Source organism: Castor canadensis, chromosome 5 (assembly GCF_047511655.1).
Source record: "Castor canadensis chromosome 5, mCasCan1.hap1v2, whole genome shotgun sequence".
Lineage (NCBI taxonomy): Eukaryota > Metazoa > Chordata > Mammalia > Rodentia > Castoridae > Castor > Castor canadensis.
In genome coordinates this window covers 32,316,894-32,332,796 of record NC_133390.1, presented here as the reverse complement: position 1 = coordinate 32,332,796, position 15,903 = coordinate 32,316,894, and the positions used below count along the sequence as shown (strand labels likewise).

Below are 15,903 nucleotides of genomic sequence, written 5' to 3'. Positions count from 1 at the left end.
GGTAATTTTAGAATAATTGTTAAGCACTCAAATATACATTCCAAGGAAAAGTTTTAACAGTAACAGATAACTTTGTCTTATCCCAGAAAATCTAAGGATAAAGGTACATATTCTTGATGTTTGATTGATTTACATTAATTTACTACTTATGTAAGTCTGGCCATTCATCTAATAAGTGAAACTTGTGGATCTTAGGGTCACCTCTAATTCCTCCTATTATACGTTTACAGTTTATGTTGAAGTCTGAAGTCATTTTCAAAGGCCAAATATTGCAGGTTACATGCATTTTCCTCTATTATTTTTCTCCATCCACAAGAGTTAAAAGTATTCTCTTACTATTTTTATCATATTCCCTAAAATATTCGTGCATAATTACCATAATTCTGGCAATATATAAACTTTGCATAATTTTATTCACTATACGTTTCAGTTCTTCTTCGCATTTTCTAGGAAAATATGCTTCTTTTCAATTCTGACCTCTATTAAAAAATTATCACAAAAACCCAGTGGAAACTCTATTGTTTCATCCATTTTCAATACATGTGCTGACCAAAAATATGGCACAAGTACTGCATCATTGTCAAAAAAATTTCATTTTTGCTAGCCACTCAGACTGTCTCCTCTCTAAACATTCATGGAAAATCTTAAAAATTAAGCAGTGGAAGGTTAAGTGAGGTGATATTGAAGAGGCCACAGAATGCACAAATCTACATAGCTCTGCATGCACTTGTAAGTGTATTATAGTTATGAAAAAGAAGGAAGAAGTTGGTGCAATGTCTTCAAATTTGAATGTCCAATATATATTTGAAATTCTTTCCTGCTAATGGGGCCATACTTTGCAATGAATAAGCTATGGTTCGTCACATTTTTCTTCTGAAACATACAGATAATCTCAGCAACTAGAAAGTTACTTCTCATTTGAAACTGTACTGAGAATTATTAATTGCCTTCTATTACTTTTTAAACTATTGCCTATCAGTAATGAATGGACTTCATCAGCCAAGAGCACTGCTGCTCAGAATTGTGTGTGTGTGTGTGTGTGTGTGTGTGTGCACATGTGTATGTATGTGTATATATGTATATATAATTTTTTTGTAGCCCTTGAGAGTTGAACTCAGGGCCTCACACTTGCTGGGCAAGTGCTCTACCACTTGAGCCACTCATCCAGCCCTCAGAAAAATATTTTTACATTCTAAATTGTACCCACTGTTACTTGAATGAATAATGTCTTTAATGTGTTTTGACTGGGGGGAGGTACTATTTTTCAAGAACCTATTTTGTCCTCATGTGCACACATATCCAAATTCCTTAAGAATATCTGCTTTTATAGTCTTTAGTTTCACAAAATTCACTAAGTTATAATAAGAATCTCTTGTGGAAAAACATTCCTAAGTGAGACAAATCTCACTTTACAAATAACTACGACAAAAACTGCTGGCAGATTTTCCCATTAAAAATACAAATTTAAACTTGAGAATGAGCAGAGTAAAAAAAGTAAACAAAATAGAGAGCAAAATGAAAAGTAGCATACATGTTGTAGACAGTGTATAATTAGAATTAATAGCACCTGTGTAATTACGTATATATATAATAGATATGTCTGTGATTAATTAGACTGAATTAGCAAGGCCAAGAAAATGCAGTTTCATGTTATAAAATAGAAATGGCTGTGAGCTAAGGAAGAAGCAAGTGAAAGCTGATATAGTCAACTGTGAATTCGCTTCCCTGAAGACACTGATGCCATAACCATTGCTACAACAGTTTTCCTTCCAAAAGTGGTGGAGGATACAAGAAAAAAATAACAAATGAAAGCTTAGAAAAGAAAAGAAAGTAACCACCTCTCCAGTGGATTCACACTGAGGGGCAATCGTGGAGATGGATGAATGGGGAGTAAGCCTCTCCCTCTCTCTGATTCTCAATGGGACACTGCTAATCCCCATGACCTTTGGGAAAGCCAAAAGCATATAACGACCCCAATAATCAAAAACACAATTAGAAAGAAGCACGCAAAGCCATGATTGTAGTTAGAAAAGGCAGACAATGAAGGAACTGTGGAGGAAATTTGTCCCCTTAGCAGTTGAATGAATGCCACCTTAAAGATGCCTTTAATCACTGCAGATCCTGGAAGAAGGTAGGGGGAGGAAATGGAAGTTATCACATGAGGTGGAGTCAATGGTGCAGATTCTTCTGACCTTGCCAGACTCCCAGCAAGGCACCAAGCCTGCTCTGTGTCTGCAGTGAACAGCAAAAGGAGGGTAGATGCAAAGCATCATAGGGCTGGCAGGGAGGAAGGAAGGATTTTCTCCTAACAGTGAAATATCTGTAACTTCAATATCAAATTTTTTTTTCCTTAAGAGATAAAATTCAGTGGATTCATCTTTGTGAGCACAAAGCAATCTGATAATTAAGCAATCTAAACTTCCCCGTTTAAGACATTAAGGATGCCATGATGTCTATATTGAAACACTTCCTGAATGACTCAGTGGGGTTTCCCATGATGGTGCTAAAGGTATGCAATTCTGAGGACACAAGGAAGCAAATGTGGCTAGACAAAAATTAAATTTCAAAGCCTGATTTTCTTTTTACACCTTTATCAACTTTTCTCCTATAGAAACTAGAAGTTGGTTCTTCAAATTGGAAATGGAAATGTATTTGTTTTTTAATTACTATATGAATCTTTCAAATGTGATTTCTGATTTGGATTAACTATAATAATATGAAATATAATTATATACTAATTTCTTACTAAATATTCAGAACTACGATAAAATCTTTGCAAATATTTTCTTATTTAATCCCCACAGCTCTCCTGTGAAATTGTTACCACTATGTATTTCACAGATGAAAAAACCAGAGCTAATTAATAAATAAACTTTCCCAAAGCAACAGTTAGTTAGCAGCTCTTAAACATTATACTATTATGATTACCTACATGAACAATATTAATAATTCCAAAGAGTAAATGATTTGATATTTTGACTGAATTTAAGAAATCTCTGGATCTTATCTGAGTATCATTGCACATGGTAGCTAGCTAGCAAGTGACTGACACATGCTTATTAACACACTGGGGAGAAATGACAACGTGCATGCTATTTGGTAAGATAAAAGGACTAACTAAAGGATAAGGATATCTCAGTTTTTATTCAGTCTTAAGTTTTATCAGCATGCCTTAAACCCAGACTTCTAACTCTACAAAAGAGGAATGATTGTATTAATCCTGATTCACCATCACCATTTTACTGGTATAAAAGGAGCATCCTATTAATTTAGCTAGTACTATTATGTCCTTTTTGTCCCTTAAAAAGCAAGATGTATTTTTTCATACTGAGAGGGCAGCCGGGACACCACCTGTTAACTAACTTCAAGCACCATTTAATTAGCCTGCGTTGAAGTTACCTTATGCTTTGACTGGAAGGGAGTGGAATGGCAGCAGATGCTAAGCACAATAAAAGAAAAAGCCTTTGAATACCAGGGCAAAGTGGGTGGAGAAAATCACAAAAAAGTCAACAGAAGGGGAGAGCGAGAAAAACTAGGAAAATGGACTGGAAATTAACTCCCACAGATAAAGTTCAAGGCAACAAATCTCTGCAGATTAAATTCCACCCCACCAAGGTAACTGCCACATCAGACCTTATTGAGGATTTGATTTTAGGATTTCAAATAAATGCAGGATTCAGCTGGACAATTGACTTAGTTTCTAATTATACAAAAGGATAGCAATCACTCATTATTTCCATGAAAACTTCCATATACCAAACATTCAGGCATCTAAGAAAAAAACAAGTTGTCATGTTGAAGAATGATTTTCCCAATTACTTTAAGAGCTCTACTTTGTCAGTGTTTCCACTAGAAGAGATATCTGGAAACAAATGGTTTTAAAATTATAAGTATATCTCCATCAATAGAATGATTTCCATATAGAAAGTACTCTATCTTGTTTTGTCAAATTAAGTTGAATTTAAATGAGTTAAAAGCTTCAGTGGCATTTGTATTTTGATTTACAGCCTTATCCATTAGTATATTTACTTTCCTAACATTTCACTACTCTATTTTATGCTGGAAGGATTGTTGTACTTAGATCTCTTTGTCACTCATGCTTTTTGCTTACACATGTGTTAGAGATCTACTATTTAATCAACCTAGTATAGCTTGATGTACCCTCAAATTAGTTTTAAAGAAACTGTAGTTGAGAGTGTTTGCATATTCTACACAGCATTAACCTAATTAATTGTATAGAAATTACTCAAACCAAAGGGAACTTATGGAACCAAAATACAGTTTACTTAGAAGCAAATACTTAAAATACCTTCATGGCTTTATTCACATAACAATTTCTTTTAGTTTTGAGTTTTATCACTATTTATTATACTTTCTTTTACACAATTTGTTGATCATGTCCTTTTCACTTGCAAGTTGGAAAACACCAATAAAGCCCTTACCAGAATTAAGTCAAACAACATCCTATCTATTTGGGTTGGGGGATAGGAGATAAAGATGACATTCTATCAAAAATAGCAATATACCTTAATGCTGTTTCATAAATTCAATTTATAATGATTGTAAAATTTTAGATAATTAAATAACAATATTCCAAATAAGGAAACAGTTCATATCCAATCACAGAGAAAAATTACATCTGTCTTAAGTGCTTGACTCCAGCAAAATTATATCCCATTGATTCACCCAATTATTTTTCAACATTATTTTAATAGCCTAGTTTTCCTTAAGCAATGCAATAGGGCTGGAAATATGTACATAAAACACAGCCATGACATAAGTGCATATTGTTAAACAATAATTAAAAAAAAACTATCAAAAACTCTGAATTTATCTTGATTTTATTTAGTGAATAGTTCAATTCCCAAATCAGCATGCTTAAAAATATTATAGCAACACCTTCTGCTTTGTAACCCCTACTTTAACAATATTTCCCTGTGTACTTCTTGCTTAAACACAACTGGCTATCTCATGGAGTATTTTATCTCATCTATAAAAAGAGACAGTGAAGAAATTCTGGTGATATGCTTAATGGACCTGAGAAAAAGATTTGTGAAATTTTCTAATCTTATTTTCAGTGGCTGGAAAAGAATCACTAACCTGAAGTCCTATGGTTTATCTGCTATTGAATTTCCTTCTAGTTCCTAGAATCCGATTGATGAGTAGAAAGGCAATGGGACTAGGCAGAAAGGGAATGCGTTGGAGTCAGAAATCATTTGGATTCAAATTTCAAATCCACTGTTTACTAGTTTCATGATGGAGGCCAAAGAACCCTTTGAGCTTTATTTTCAATATCTCAAAAATAGATCATGCATGAGAATAATGGTGATAGTTGTTACAATGATGTTAGAACATATATAGATAGATATCTATCTAATAAATTTGTCTAAATACTATTTGATACTTCTTCAGTCAGGACAATTTTTACTTCTTTTTCTTCATGTCACATCATTTAAATCTAATCAGCTAAACTATGAAATGAGCAAAAGCAGTAACATGAATTTTGAGATAATTGTATTGTATGTACTCTATTTTTTATAGAATATATTACCATCATCTCAAAAGTCACTGGTTAAAATTTCCTACTCTGTCATCAAGATTATTAGCCAAATAGCAAAACTTTCTGAGTTTTTCTCTTCTCAACAATGCTAGAAGATAAAATTTTCAAACTTTGGAATAACTATCCAGTTGTTGAAGGTTTGTTTGAATGCATATTTTACCTCAATTTTAACATTTGGTTCATATTATCTAAACACATTTTCTACAATTACCCACATGACTCATGGTAATCATTGTTTTCCTAACCTTCTGTCTTCCAAAGAAACAAAAGGAAGTAATCTTGATTTTCCTTATAACAGTGAAATTGGAGGTGATTTTAATACTTTGTTTTCTGCTACCATATGTTGTACTGAAAAAAATAGTTTATTCAACACTTAATGGCACAATTTTAATGATATATGTATTATATTTAATGATCTAGAGCATGTAGATTTCTACAAAAGTATCAGTTTCATTGCAAAATTTTTTAAATTTGCTGAATTATCTGAATGTTTTAAGCAAATACTACCTAAAAGCAACTTCTGATGATATTTTTCCTCTCCATCTCTATAACTTAATTCATATATCTTCCTTTGTTCCCACTTCAAAGGAGTGGAGTAAATAATAATGTCTATTGAACAATTATTTTAACTATACACAACTAAAGCAAAAGTTTGAGTCTAAGTTTAATTCGATTTTGTAGGATTCTGATACGGATTTAAATCTTCACATAGTTTTTCTACTTAATTTTATAATTCATTGCCTAGGTTTCTAATTAAATGTTCTCAGTATTCCATTTAAAGGATCTATTCCCTACATTCCTCTTGATTAGTAGGAAAGAATCAATGAGAATTGATCCAATTTGTAGAACACAATTCTCATATTGATAGTAGTTTATATTCATTTGCTTTTCCCTAATCTTTTATTAATGGTCATCTTCAAAATGTCAGTTAATGTCAAAGCTCTACACAGTGATAATGCAAGTCTATAAAGAAATTTGACACTGTAGAGTAGGATAAAAAGAAGATTTTTATGTTTAGTGTATATGTACATTAATTGAATGTAAAAGAAAGGAATGTGACAACAGAAAGAAAAGTCTGAAGACTCTAAAATTTTCAGCTGTGAATTGCAAAGTCAAGTGACAAATTTTTTTTGAAAAAGTAAAAATAAATAATTAAAGATCCAAATTTAAATAGCAGGCTTTTCTATTAGGCCTCTACATTTCCACAATATGGTACTGATCACCATGGTTTGATGAGCAATTTAGAGAAATATAAGTTGAATTATACACAACAGCATCTCTACTCGTGAAAATGGTATTGTTAGCTGTCGTGATCATGCTACCAGTAGAAAAGAAACATTTTTGCATGAATTTCTTCTGTGCATTGTGGGGAATGGTTTGGACCATTCAGTCTTCATCAGCCATCCTTTAAACTTTCTAAGTGGTTTCATACTATATGGCATAATTGTTAATGTAATGCTTCTCTCAAGCTACTTTTTTCAACCATTTGAAGCAGGTTAGATATATCATAAAGCCCCACCTCTGAGTTATTACACATGTATATTCTAAAACTTAGGACTTTTTTTGGCAAAGTGTAAGTTGAGTCTTTCAAACATTGTTTACAGAAAGGCTTCACAGATGATACTATTCACTATATCACATGATTGTCTCAATCTTAATCATCCACTTTTGGCAGTAGTACTTTTGATAAATCATTTACAGTTGTGACTGCCTGACACATCCATTTTAAAAGTATATTGTTGGGGGAAGGGTGGGGGCCGGGGGTAAGGGGGAGAAATGGCACAAACAATGTTTGCACATGTGAATAAATGGACAATAAAAAAAGTGGGGGAAAAAGCATATTGTTCTCCCTACAGATAGCAAATAATTTCTGAGTGATGCTTTAGCACTGTGAAATACACAATTACTGATTCCTTTTTCACCTAGTAGATTTAGGTTGAGGGGTTGCAGGTCAAAGGATACAGAATTTCCGTAAAAAAGAGGACTAAGATCTATTAAACAAAATGGTGACCAGAATTGAGAACAACCTGTATATTCTTGATAACTATTGAGAGAATATTTTTATCTGAACATACCACAAAAAATCCTGGATGTGTGAGGCAATGAATATGTTAATTAGCTGTAATGACCAATTCTCAAATCATGTTGTACATGAGAAATATATGCAGTATTTCTGTCAATTTAAAAAATGAATTAACTTTAAAATCCAAATATTGAATGAATTGTATTTAAAGGTAAAGTTTACTTGAAGACACAATTTCCACTGTTTAAAAAGGTACAGGTCTCTATTACTATTTATAATTTTCACTTTTGTTAAATCTGTGAAAGACTTAGAAGATGATAGTCAATTCTTTTATATTATATATCCTATATTACATAAATGATATTACAAGGATGCATGTATTATACATACATGTATGTGTATATATATATATGTAAACTTATAGTATACAATCTCCCTAAAATAAAGACATGTAGTTAAGTCTTTACAAATAATAAGTTTATAGTCTAGAATTCAATTTTTCCCAAGATACCATCATTTTCTAATTTATAAGATATTAAATATATTTGGCACATTTGTGTAAAATATGTGACACAAATAGGAAAAGTGAGAAAGGAATAGATTGAAGAAGCAGCTTACGAGCTAAGCATTTGGTGAGGAAGGTGTGTAAAGCTTTTTGGAGTTCAGTGGAGATAAGACTGGGATGATGGTGAGAAAACAATTGAGCAATGTGGACATTGCATCATCTTATAAAAATAACTTGAAGCCATCAGCCTAGATGAAGATAGCTCTAGGGAACATGTGGAAAAGGATGTAATCTGGAATGCTATGAAAACCAAGCATTTAAAGAATTTTGTTAGAAATCAGCTGTCACAGGTTACTCCAGAGGCACCTGCACACCCATGTTTATTGAGGCACTATTCACAATAGCCAAGTTATGGAAACAGCCAAGATGCCCCACCACTGACGAATGGATTAAGAATATGTGGTATCTATACACAATGGAATTTTATGCAGCCATGAAGAAGAACGAAATGTTATCATTCGCTGGTAAATGGATGGAATTGGAGAACATCAGTCTGAGTGAGGTTAGCCTGGCCCAAAAGACCAAAAAACCTTATGTTCTCCCTCATATGTGGACATTAGATCAAGGGCAAACACAACAATGGGATTGGACTTTGAGCACATGATAAAAGCGAGAGCACACAAGGGAGGGGTGAGGATAGGTAAGACACCTAAAAAATTAGCTAGCATTTGTTGCCCTTAACACAGAGAAACTAAAGCAGATACCTTAAAAGCAACTGAGGCCAATAGGAAAAGGGGACCAGGAACCAGAGAAAAGGGTAGATCAAAAAGAATTAACATAGAAGGTAACACACACGCACAGGAAATCAATGTGAGTCAATGTCCTGTATAGCTATCCTTATCTCAACCAGCAAAAACCCTTGTTCCTTCCTATTACAGCTTATACTCTCTCTACAACAAAATTAGAAATAAGGGCAAAATAGTTTCTGCTGAGTATTGAGGGGGTTGGGGGGAGAGGGAGGGGGTTGAATGAGTGGCAAAGGAGGGGGTGGGGGCAGGAGGGAGAAATGACCCAAGCCTTGTATGCACCTATGAATAATAAAAGAAAAAAAAAATCAGCTGTCATTAGAAGAGGCATTTGTATCCACAGACTAAAATTAGAGTCCATTGGTAGAAAGTCTAGAAAACAGATTTTTATCAACCAAATGTAAAAGTGAAACAGGACTTCATTGTAAATTTTGAATTGGTTGTTTTGAAAAATGGTGAAGGCTGATTGGCACTAACTTCACAGAAGGTTATACATCCATAGAATATTACTGGAACAATCCATCTGACTTCCAGCCTTGAACATTTATGACTTTTATGATTCAATGCTTTTTTAAAAGATGGTTTAGGTGGTCTTTATGGGTATTGAGGAAATAGAGAATATAATAATATTTGAGTTCATTTATAGCAGTTTGATTTTTCTCTGGCATATAAAACTGGTACAGAAAATACAAAAATTTGTATTTGTATTTGTATTTGTTGGTACAGATTTAGAGTCTATCACTTAAGTAAAATTTGCATTGTTGGTTACTATCTTTCATCAATTTATTTATTATCTTAGGTCAGTGTAAGGTAGGTAGGTGGATAAGTAAGAAATAAAGTAACCAGAAACAGACTCGTGGAACCCAGTGCCTCCATGGCCAGTGAATTTCTAGACGGGATGATAGCTTTATCCATTGCGGCTGCATCTACATCAATCCGGGCTCACATGGCCCTAAATTTGCAGTTGGTGTAGAAAAAGATCTACTTCAAACATGGTTAAAAAAACAACATAAACAACAGAAAAAAAAACTCCTATCGTTTTCTAGTCCATGGCTCACAAAATCAATACTATTTAACCAAAGTTTAAGTAAATATCTTTTGAACTCTGAATTTGTCCTCCAGCTCATGTGCAATCAGTCAAGTGGCTATTTCATGTTATTGTTATATTTTGTCAGGAAAAAGAAGAAATAAAAAAATCAGTAATTAGTGAAGTTAGTAAAAATGGCATCTTTTGTTTCCTTTAGGTCCAGCATATAATTAATTAAAGACAGCACTAGGTAGACAGAAGGTGCCTTATAGATATGGTAAAGTTCATTGATTAATGAAAAGTCTGTTCTTTTCTAAACCTAACAAGGGGCCAGAAGCAGGGTGGGGAGAAACAAGGAAGCAAATTTATAAACCAGATAAGTTAAAAAGCTAGGCGAAAAAATCTGCTTTAAATATTCTTAGGCATCTCATTTCAAATGATGGTAAACTCACTTTCCTTATCTCTATTGCTTTTACAATAATGTTCTCATTCTCAGAAGGGTTCAATAACAGAAGGTCACAAATCTTATCCCAGGGTCTTATAATATTGTATAAATAATCCAATTTAGTTCATGTTGTGAATGTGAATGAATTTTTATATTTTTATCAGAGTGATTAGAAATGAGTTCACATATTAAATAAACCTCATAAATTAAAATCTGCATTTGTTACTAAAAATAATCCATAAAATTAAAATGACTCTAAAACTTTATTGCATTTTTAAAAATAAGATTGTGAGAAAGTAGGGGGTTACTCCCTTCCTTAAAGCCCTTAAAATAATTTTGAACAAGCAAATTCTGTTTATGGCTCTCTGTCAATCTCTTATTTTATTAGCTTCATAAGCAAGTTTATTTAGTTTGTGTTCAAACACTCTGGTAACTAACACTGCCTCAAGTTGAACAAAAAAGCCTGCCTCCCATTCGATAATGGATGGAACTTAAAACTCTGACTTACACAACTTTTACAATAAGTTAACAAACTGAATGAGGAGAAAATGGACACTTTTTCACTGCTTTACTGTTGCCGAAGTCAAGTATAAAGATAAATGTGGCAAAACTGTCACTAGAGAGGCAAGAAGAAACATTTTTTCCCAACTCTACTCAGAGCTGCTTTATTTATTTTTTTATCTCTATTTTTGTGGCATCAGATTTATTATACAAAATGACACGTGGTAGGGAGGAGGGAAGCAGACAGATGACAGTGGATAAATAAGCCACATGCAAAAACCACAATGTTAAACTTATTAATCCTGCTTTAAAAAATCCTAAATCATTCCTAGATAGCTGTGTCTAAGACAAAACATGTTGGCCCAGCTAAAAACAAGCAGAGACACAAAATTAATGATGCCTGTGATGTTCTAGGGCAACAATACCTGCATATACTTGCTGCCTCATTCATAAGTGATACACACTTTTCTTTCCTGAGTAAACAGCTGTGCTTCCTCACTGCTCAGACTGAGAAATCCTCTGTAGATGCTGTTTAAGGTGACAAAAGAAACCCAGCAGAACACCACAACTTGAGTGAGCTGTGACTTAATGTTATTTGATTTAGGAGGTACATGCTTGGTTTTTGTTGTTTCTGTGTCTGCTTATCAGCAGGGAAGCGTTAGACACTCTTCACATTTATCTAACACACGTAGATAGGACATGTGGCAGTGGTGTCCTGGGCTCCTGTACACATGCATCCACTGCCCTCAGTCCCTGGGTACTAACTAGAACCTAAATGCTATGCTCAGCCTCAACTTTGAAATTCTACATAAGAAAATGAATGTGCAACTTGAAAAGCATTAAAAAAGCATTTTTATTTAAGAAAAATAAGAATACATGAATGAAAACACTTCTATGGAAGATTGTAATGCAGACTCTCCAGCAAGTTGGAATGCTTTTCAATATTCAAAGCAAAAGATCCTGAGTTAGATGATGTTATGGTTATGCATTCATTTTGGTAAATTTTTCTGAGTTGTTAAGAAGAGAAATTTTTGCCTTCTAAAAAATGTGGTGTTTTACCAATTTCTTCCCAGTTTCTCAGAAAAAAGAAAAAGGAACATTTTTATCATCCTCCTTCTTTGACAACACCCTATTCTTCCCTACTCCCTCCCCTCTGACGCAAGGTACAGTCCCTTGTGTCTGTAATTGCCAGGAGATGAAGCAATGATGGGGAGTGATCACAGTCAATAGCTTTGATTAACAATACGGTAGAAAATTAGCAATGCTAGCATTCAGCCACCCTGCCCTCTCCCTTCTCCATATGCTCCCTCAGTCCTGCTGGCGGCCTCACGAAGGGCAGTCAGAGTCCTCAGCCAGCTGTGAAGTGCAGCAAAGGTGCAGGCAGAGTAGAGAATTAGGGAAATTAAGGGGACGAAGGAGAAACTGTAAACCATGATGCTGAGACCTTCACAGGGCTTAGTGTGCCACAGGAGGGGAGAGGATGGAGTGTGTTGTGTGTTGTCCCTGTGTGTTTTTCTGTCACATGTGGATTTACTTGTGTCTGGACATGCTGTGATCGAAATGGCAACTACTGTTACTACTGTGACCCCATCAGCAGCTTTGGTGTTGTTTCCGACAGACCCTGAAGACCTAGAGAGGGGGACGGACCACGGGACGCCAATCCCTACCTCTGATAATGATGACAATTCGCTGGGCTACACAGGTAGAGTCTTTCTTTCCCAAATATTAACTTCCTCCTGAAATGCCTCCACCTCCATCACTCATCAGCCACCTGTGTAAAATTTTCTACTCATCCTTGCTTGCAGCAAACCTACAATAACTTCTTCTCCTCATTTTCCAGACTCATTCTGTAGCTAGGAGGTAATATTGCAAAGGTAAAAACTTTCAGGAACAGAAATTTACAATGAGAACTGTGCTGCTGCTTGTTGTTTGTCTATGTTTAATATAAAAGGAAGCTGATCAATCTGAAACTTTGATATTACACATTTAGAAGGATAAATTTTCAGAGATTTTAATATTTGACTAAATTGCCCTCAGAAAGAAATAAGATTACCTGCACGTAATTTGGTTTCAACAATATTATCTGTTCTCCCTTTTCTTTGTTATACTTGTAGTCTAATAAGCAACAGAAAGCAAACTCTTAATAAGAGTGATTCATTTCTTAATTACCAACTTATATCTTGGAATTTTGTTTGCATGACTTATTATTATCCTATCCGGCAATCACTTCTGAAGTAAACGCATGTTTCCTCAGCATAAATGTAGGAAATTAAATGCATGGGCTGGAAATAACTTATATATGACTGTCTAAGATGATCAGCCTAAAGCTATGTCAATATTTCCTCAGATTTCTGAGTATAGTTCTAAATATAATTGCATAAGTCAATTATAACATTTATATAACAATTATTGCATTTATATGTCAATTATAACTTTTATATAACAATTATTGCATAAGTCTCTAATGTTGAGACAATTTGAAATTTAGAAAAGGATAAAGACTAAAAGACATCACTTAAAACCCACTGAATCTGAAAATGATATAGTAGGGACCTTGTATAATAGCATCTATTTATTATGTCCTTTTCATTAGCCCTTGTTAAAAAGGTTCTCCATAGATTTTGCCATGTTGTGGGCTGTGGGTAGACTGTGTGTGTGAGAGGTGGGATAGTTAAGATTAGAAATAATGGAGAATTTTCCTAGGTCATTACAATCGTTCAGATGCCTGTGTTGAAAAGTAAGTGATCCAGTAAATACATTTCACTTTGGTGTAAAATTGTGAACTGATATATTGCTCTAGAAGCATTCTTACTATCTTCATAGAAATACTTGTCTCCAATTTTATCCCAATCTTCAGTTTTAAATGCTTGGGATAGTTACTAAAATTAATAACATCTTTATAAACAACTTTAATACTTATATTTCTTTATTCTTAAATATATCCCATTGTCATTTTTCATCTATCTTTCAAGGTAATAGAAATTAAAAGACCGACAAATCAGAGCTTATTAGGGTGAGATGGTGAGCAAGTTTTGATAATGCTTTGCCAGCAACTTTTCTAGAAAGGAGTTATAATTATCATCCTTAATATTGTACATACCAAAGAAGTCCATATTTATAAAGGAGGACTCCAAGGTAGGGTATTTCTCAAGGGTACCCACCTTTACCAATTCATTTTAGTTCTATTCCTGTACTCACCCAATCTAAAGAAAATGCATTGTTTGGACACATGAATAGGGTTTGCTCTTTGTCTTTTATGGATTTACTGAAAAGTATATATAACCACTACATAAATTATGTTGAAGCATTGAATTAAAAGGACTCAAGTAATAACAAATTCAAGAATAAATGTTGCATTAAAAATTTTTATTTCCATTTATTTTCCCCCATGGGTTAATAAGTAGTCAGATTTCTGGTATTAAGTATACATTAGATGAATTAATGGAAGGTAATAAACATATAATGGAAATAATTAAAACAATGTAATTCATTGTGGAATGACTGAAAGACCATCTTCTGAGTAATCTGTTCCTGAGATTATAACTTTTTGATACTCTAGTATTAAAGACAGTTTATTCTTTTTATTTTGCTTCAGTAAATTCTTGATTATTCAGGAACTTCTTCTACTCTATGAATTAAACATGTTACCTTGTGTCTTATTGACTATATTGTTATTAAAATAAAACCTCCACTGGTATTGATAAAAAAATTAAGTACAAAGAATGTTTTAGCTGCTTAATAGTCATAGAAAGATCTCAGTTGACTTGAAAGTTGAAGTTACATTCAAAGTATTGCTTGAAATTACCTACAGAAATCCTTTTCTTTTGTGTACACATGAGTGTGTATGAGTGTGTGTGTGTGTGTGTGTGTGTGTGTGTGTATGTGTGTGTGAAATCCCTTACTAGGACTTCTGATAATTGAGCTGACAGAATCTTTATATTACAGAAAATTTAGTTTAGAGGAAAGTGAGATGGCCTATCTGTTCAGGAACAGTTGTACATGCTTAATGTAGATTTTTTGTATCTTAGTAACTTTGGAGTTTAGTAACTCAGCAAGAACATTTCAAGAAATAAAGTGTACATATTAAGTAACATAGGATATAGAGCAAGCAATTGTCAAATAACTCATTGGAATGAGTTAGTTACAAGACAAAATTCTTGCTAATAAGCAAGTATATGAGGTATTGTGTGCAGACTCTGTATTTTTTGCACAATATTTCAAAATGACTAAAAAGTTATGTACAGTTTTTAGGTACATGAAACAATCTCATAAGTCACTATTGACTAAAATTCACATTCATACTTCACTATTCTCCATTTTTTAACATTAAAAAGAGCATAATTTCCACCGCAAGCTAATTTGTCACAACACCACCTGCTCTGGTACTCAGATTATTTGGGACCATCACTACCAAATTGACCCATCATAGAACCCATGGGTTTCATGTCACACACATGAATTTATGTTTTCATTAGTGATCTAGTCAACAAATGATAATCTCTTATAATAGTTTGCTATTTCTATCATATACCATTCTTGTCTAAACTATTTAAGTGATTTAGTGAAGAGACTCAGGAAAAGACGGTAATATTGAGTTCAGGAAACAAATATATATTGATTCCCTTTCTCCTTACTATCTCTAGATAGAGTACTATAAAGGCCATATAAGGTTTGAAAATATTTCAGTTTCACTCTTACTAATCAATAAATGCAAAGCAATTTCTAAGGTGGCACTGTGGTGTATTATTAAAGTGAATTTGTGCATTATTTATAGTGAAATGGCCCATTTCCTGTTTAACCAAGCATGGCATAAATATTGGAGGTTATTTAACAGTTCACAGAATATAGCCTTTGTCACAAGAACAAGTTAGATGGGGTTTCAAACCAGCACTTGATTGGATCAGGTACGTAGCCCAAAGAAGTTGAATATGCAATAATCAATGATTTCTTAAAAGACTTCATTTTAAAAAGAGCATGTTGTTTATCGGCTACTACATGTATATATGTTGTTTTTAAAATATGAAATATCAGTAATA

General features: G+C 33.6%; 1 protein-coding gene and 1 long non-coding RNA gene across 6 annotated transcripts in view; one reads left to right on the top strand and one right to left on the bottom strand.

The window, feature by feature from the left end:
- The window catches only part of Robo1 (roundabout guidance receptor 1), a 1,075,667-nt gene that overhangs the window by 573,149 nt on the left and 486,615 nt on the right, over nucleotides 1–15,903 (top strand). For 4 of the 5 annotated variants that reach the window (XM_074072928.1, XM_074072923.1, XM_074072927.1 and 1 more), the window contains exon 3: nucleotides 12,486–12,569. The exons of the other annotated variant lie outside the window; for it this stretch is intronic. In XM_074072928.1, coding sequence (XP_073929029.1) covers nucleotides 12,486–12,569 — 84 coding nt within the window. The remainder of the gene's footprint in view (nucleotides 1–12,485; nucleotides 12,570–15,903) is intronic. 5 annotated transcript variants of the gene reach the window in all.
- Nucleotides 1–15,903, bottom strand: part of LOC141423222 (uncharacterized) — an 81,339-nt gene that overhangs the window by 38,748 nt on the left and 26,688 nt on the right. The gene's annotated exons all lie outside the window — the stretch shown is intronic.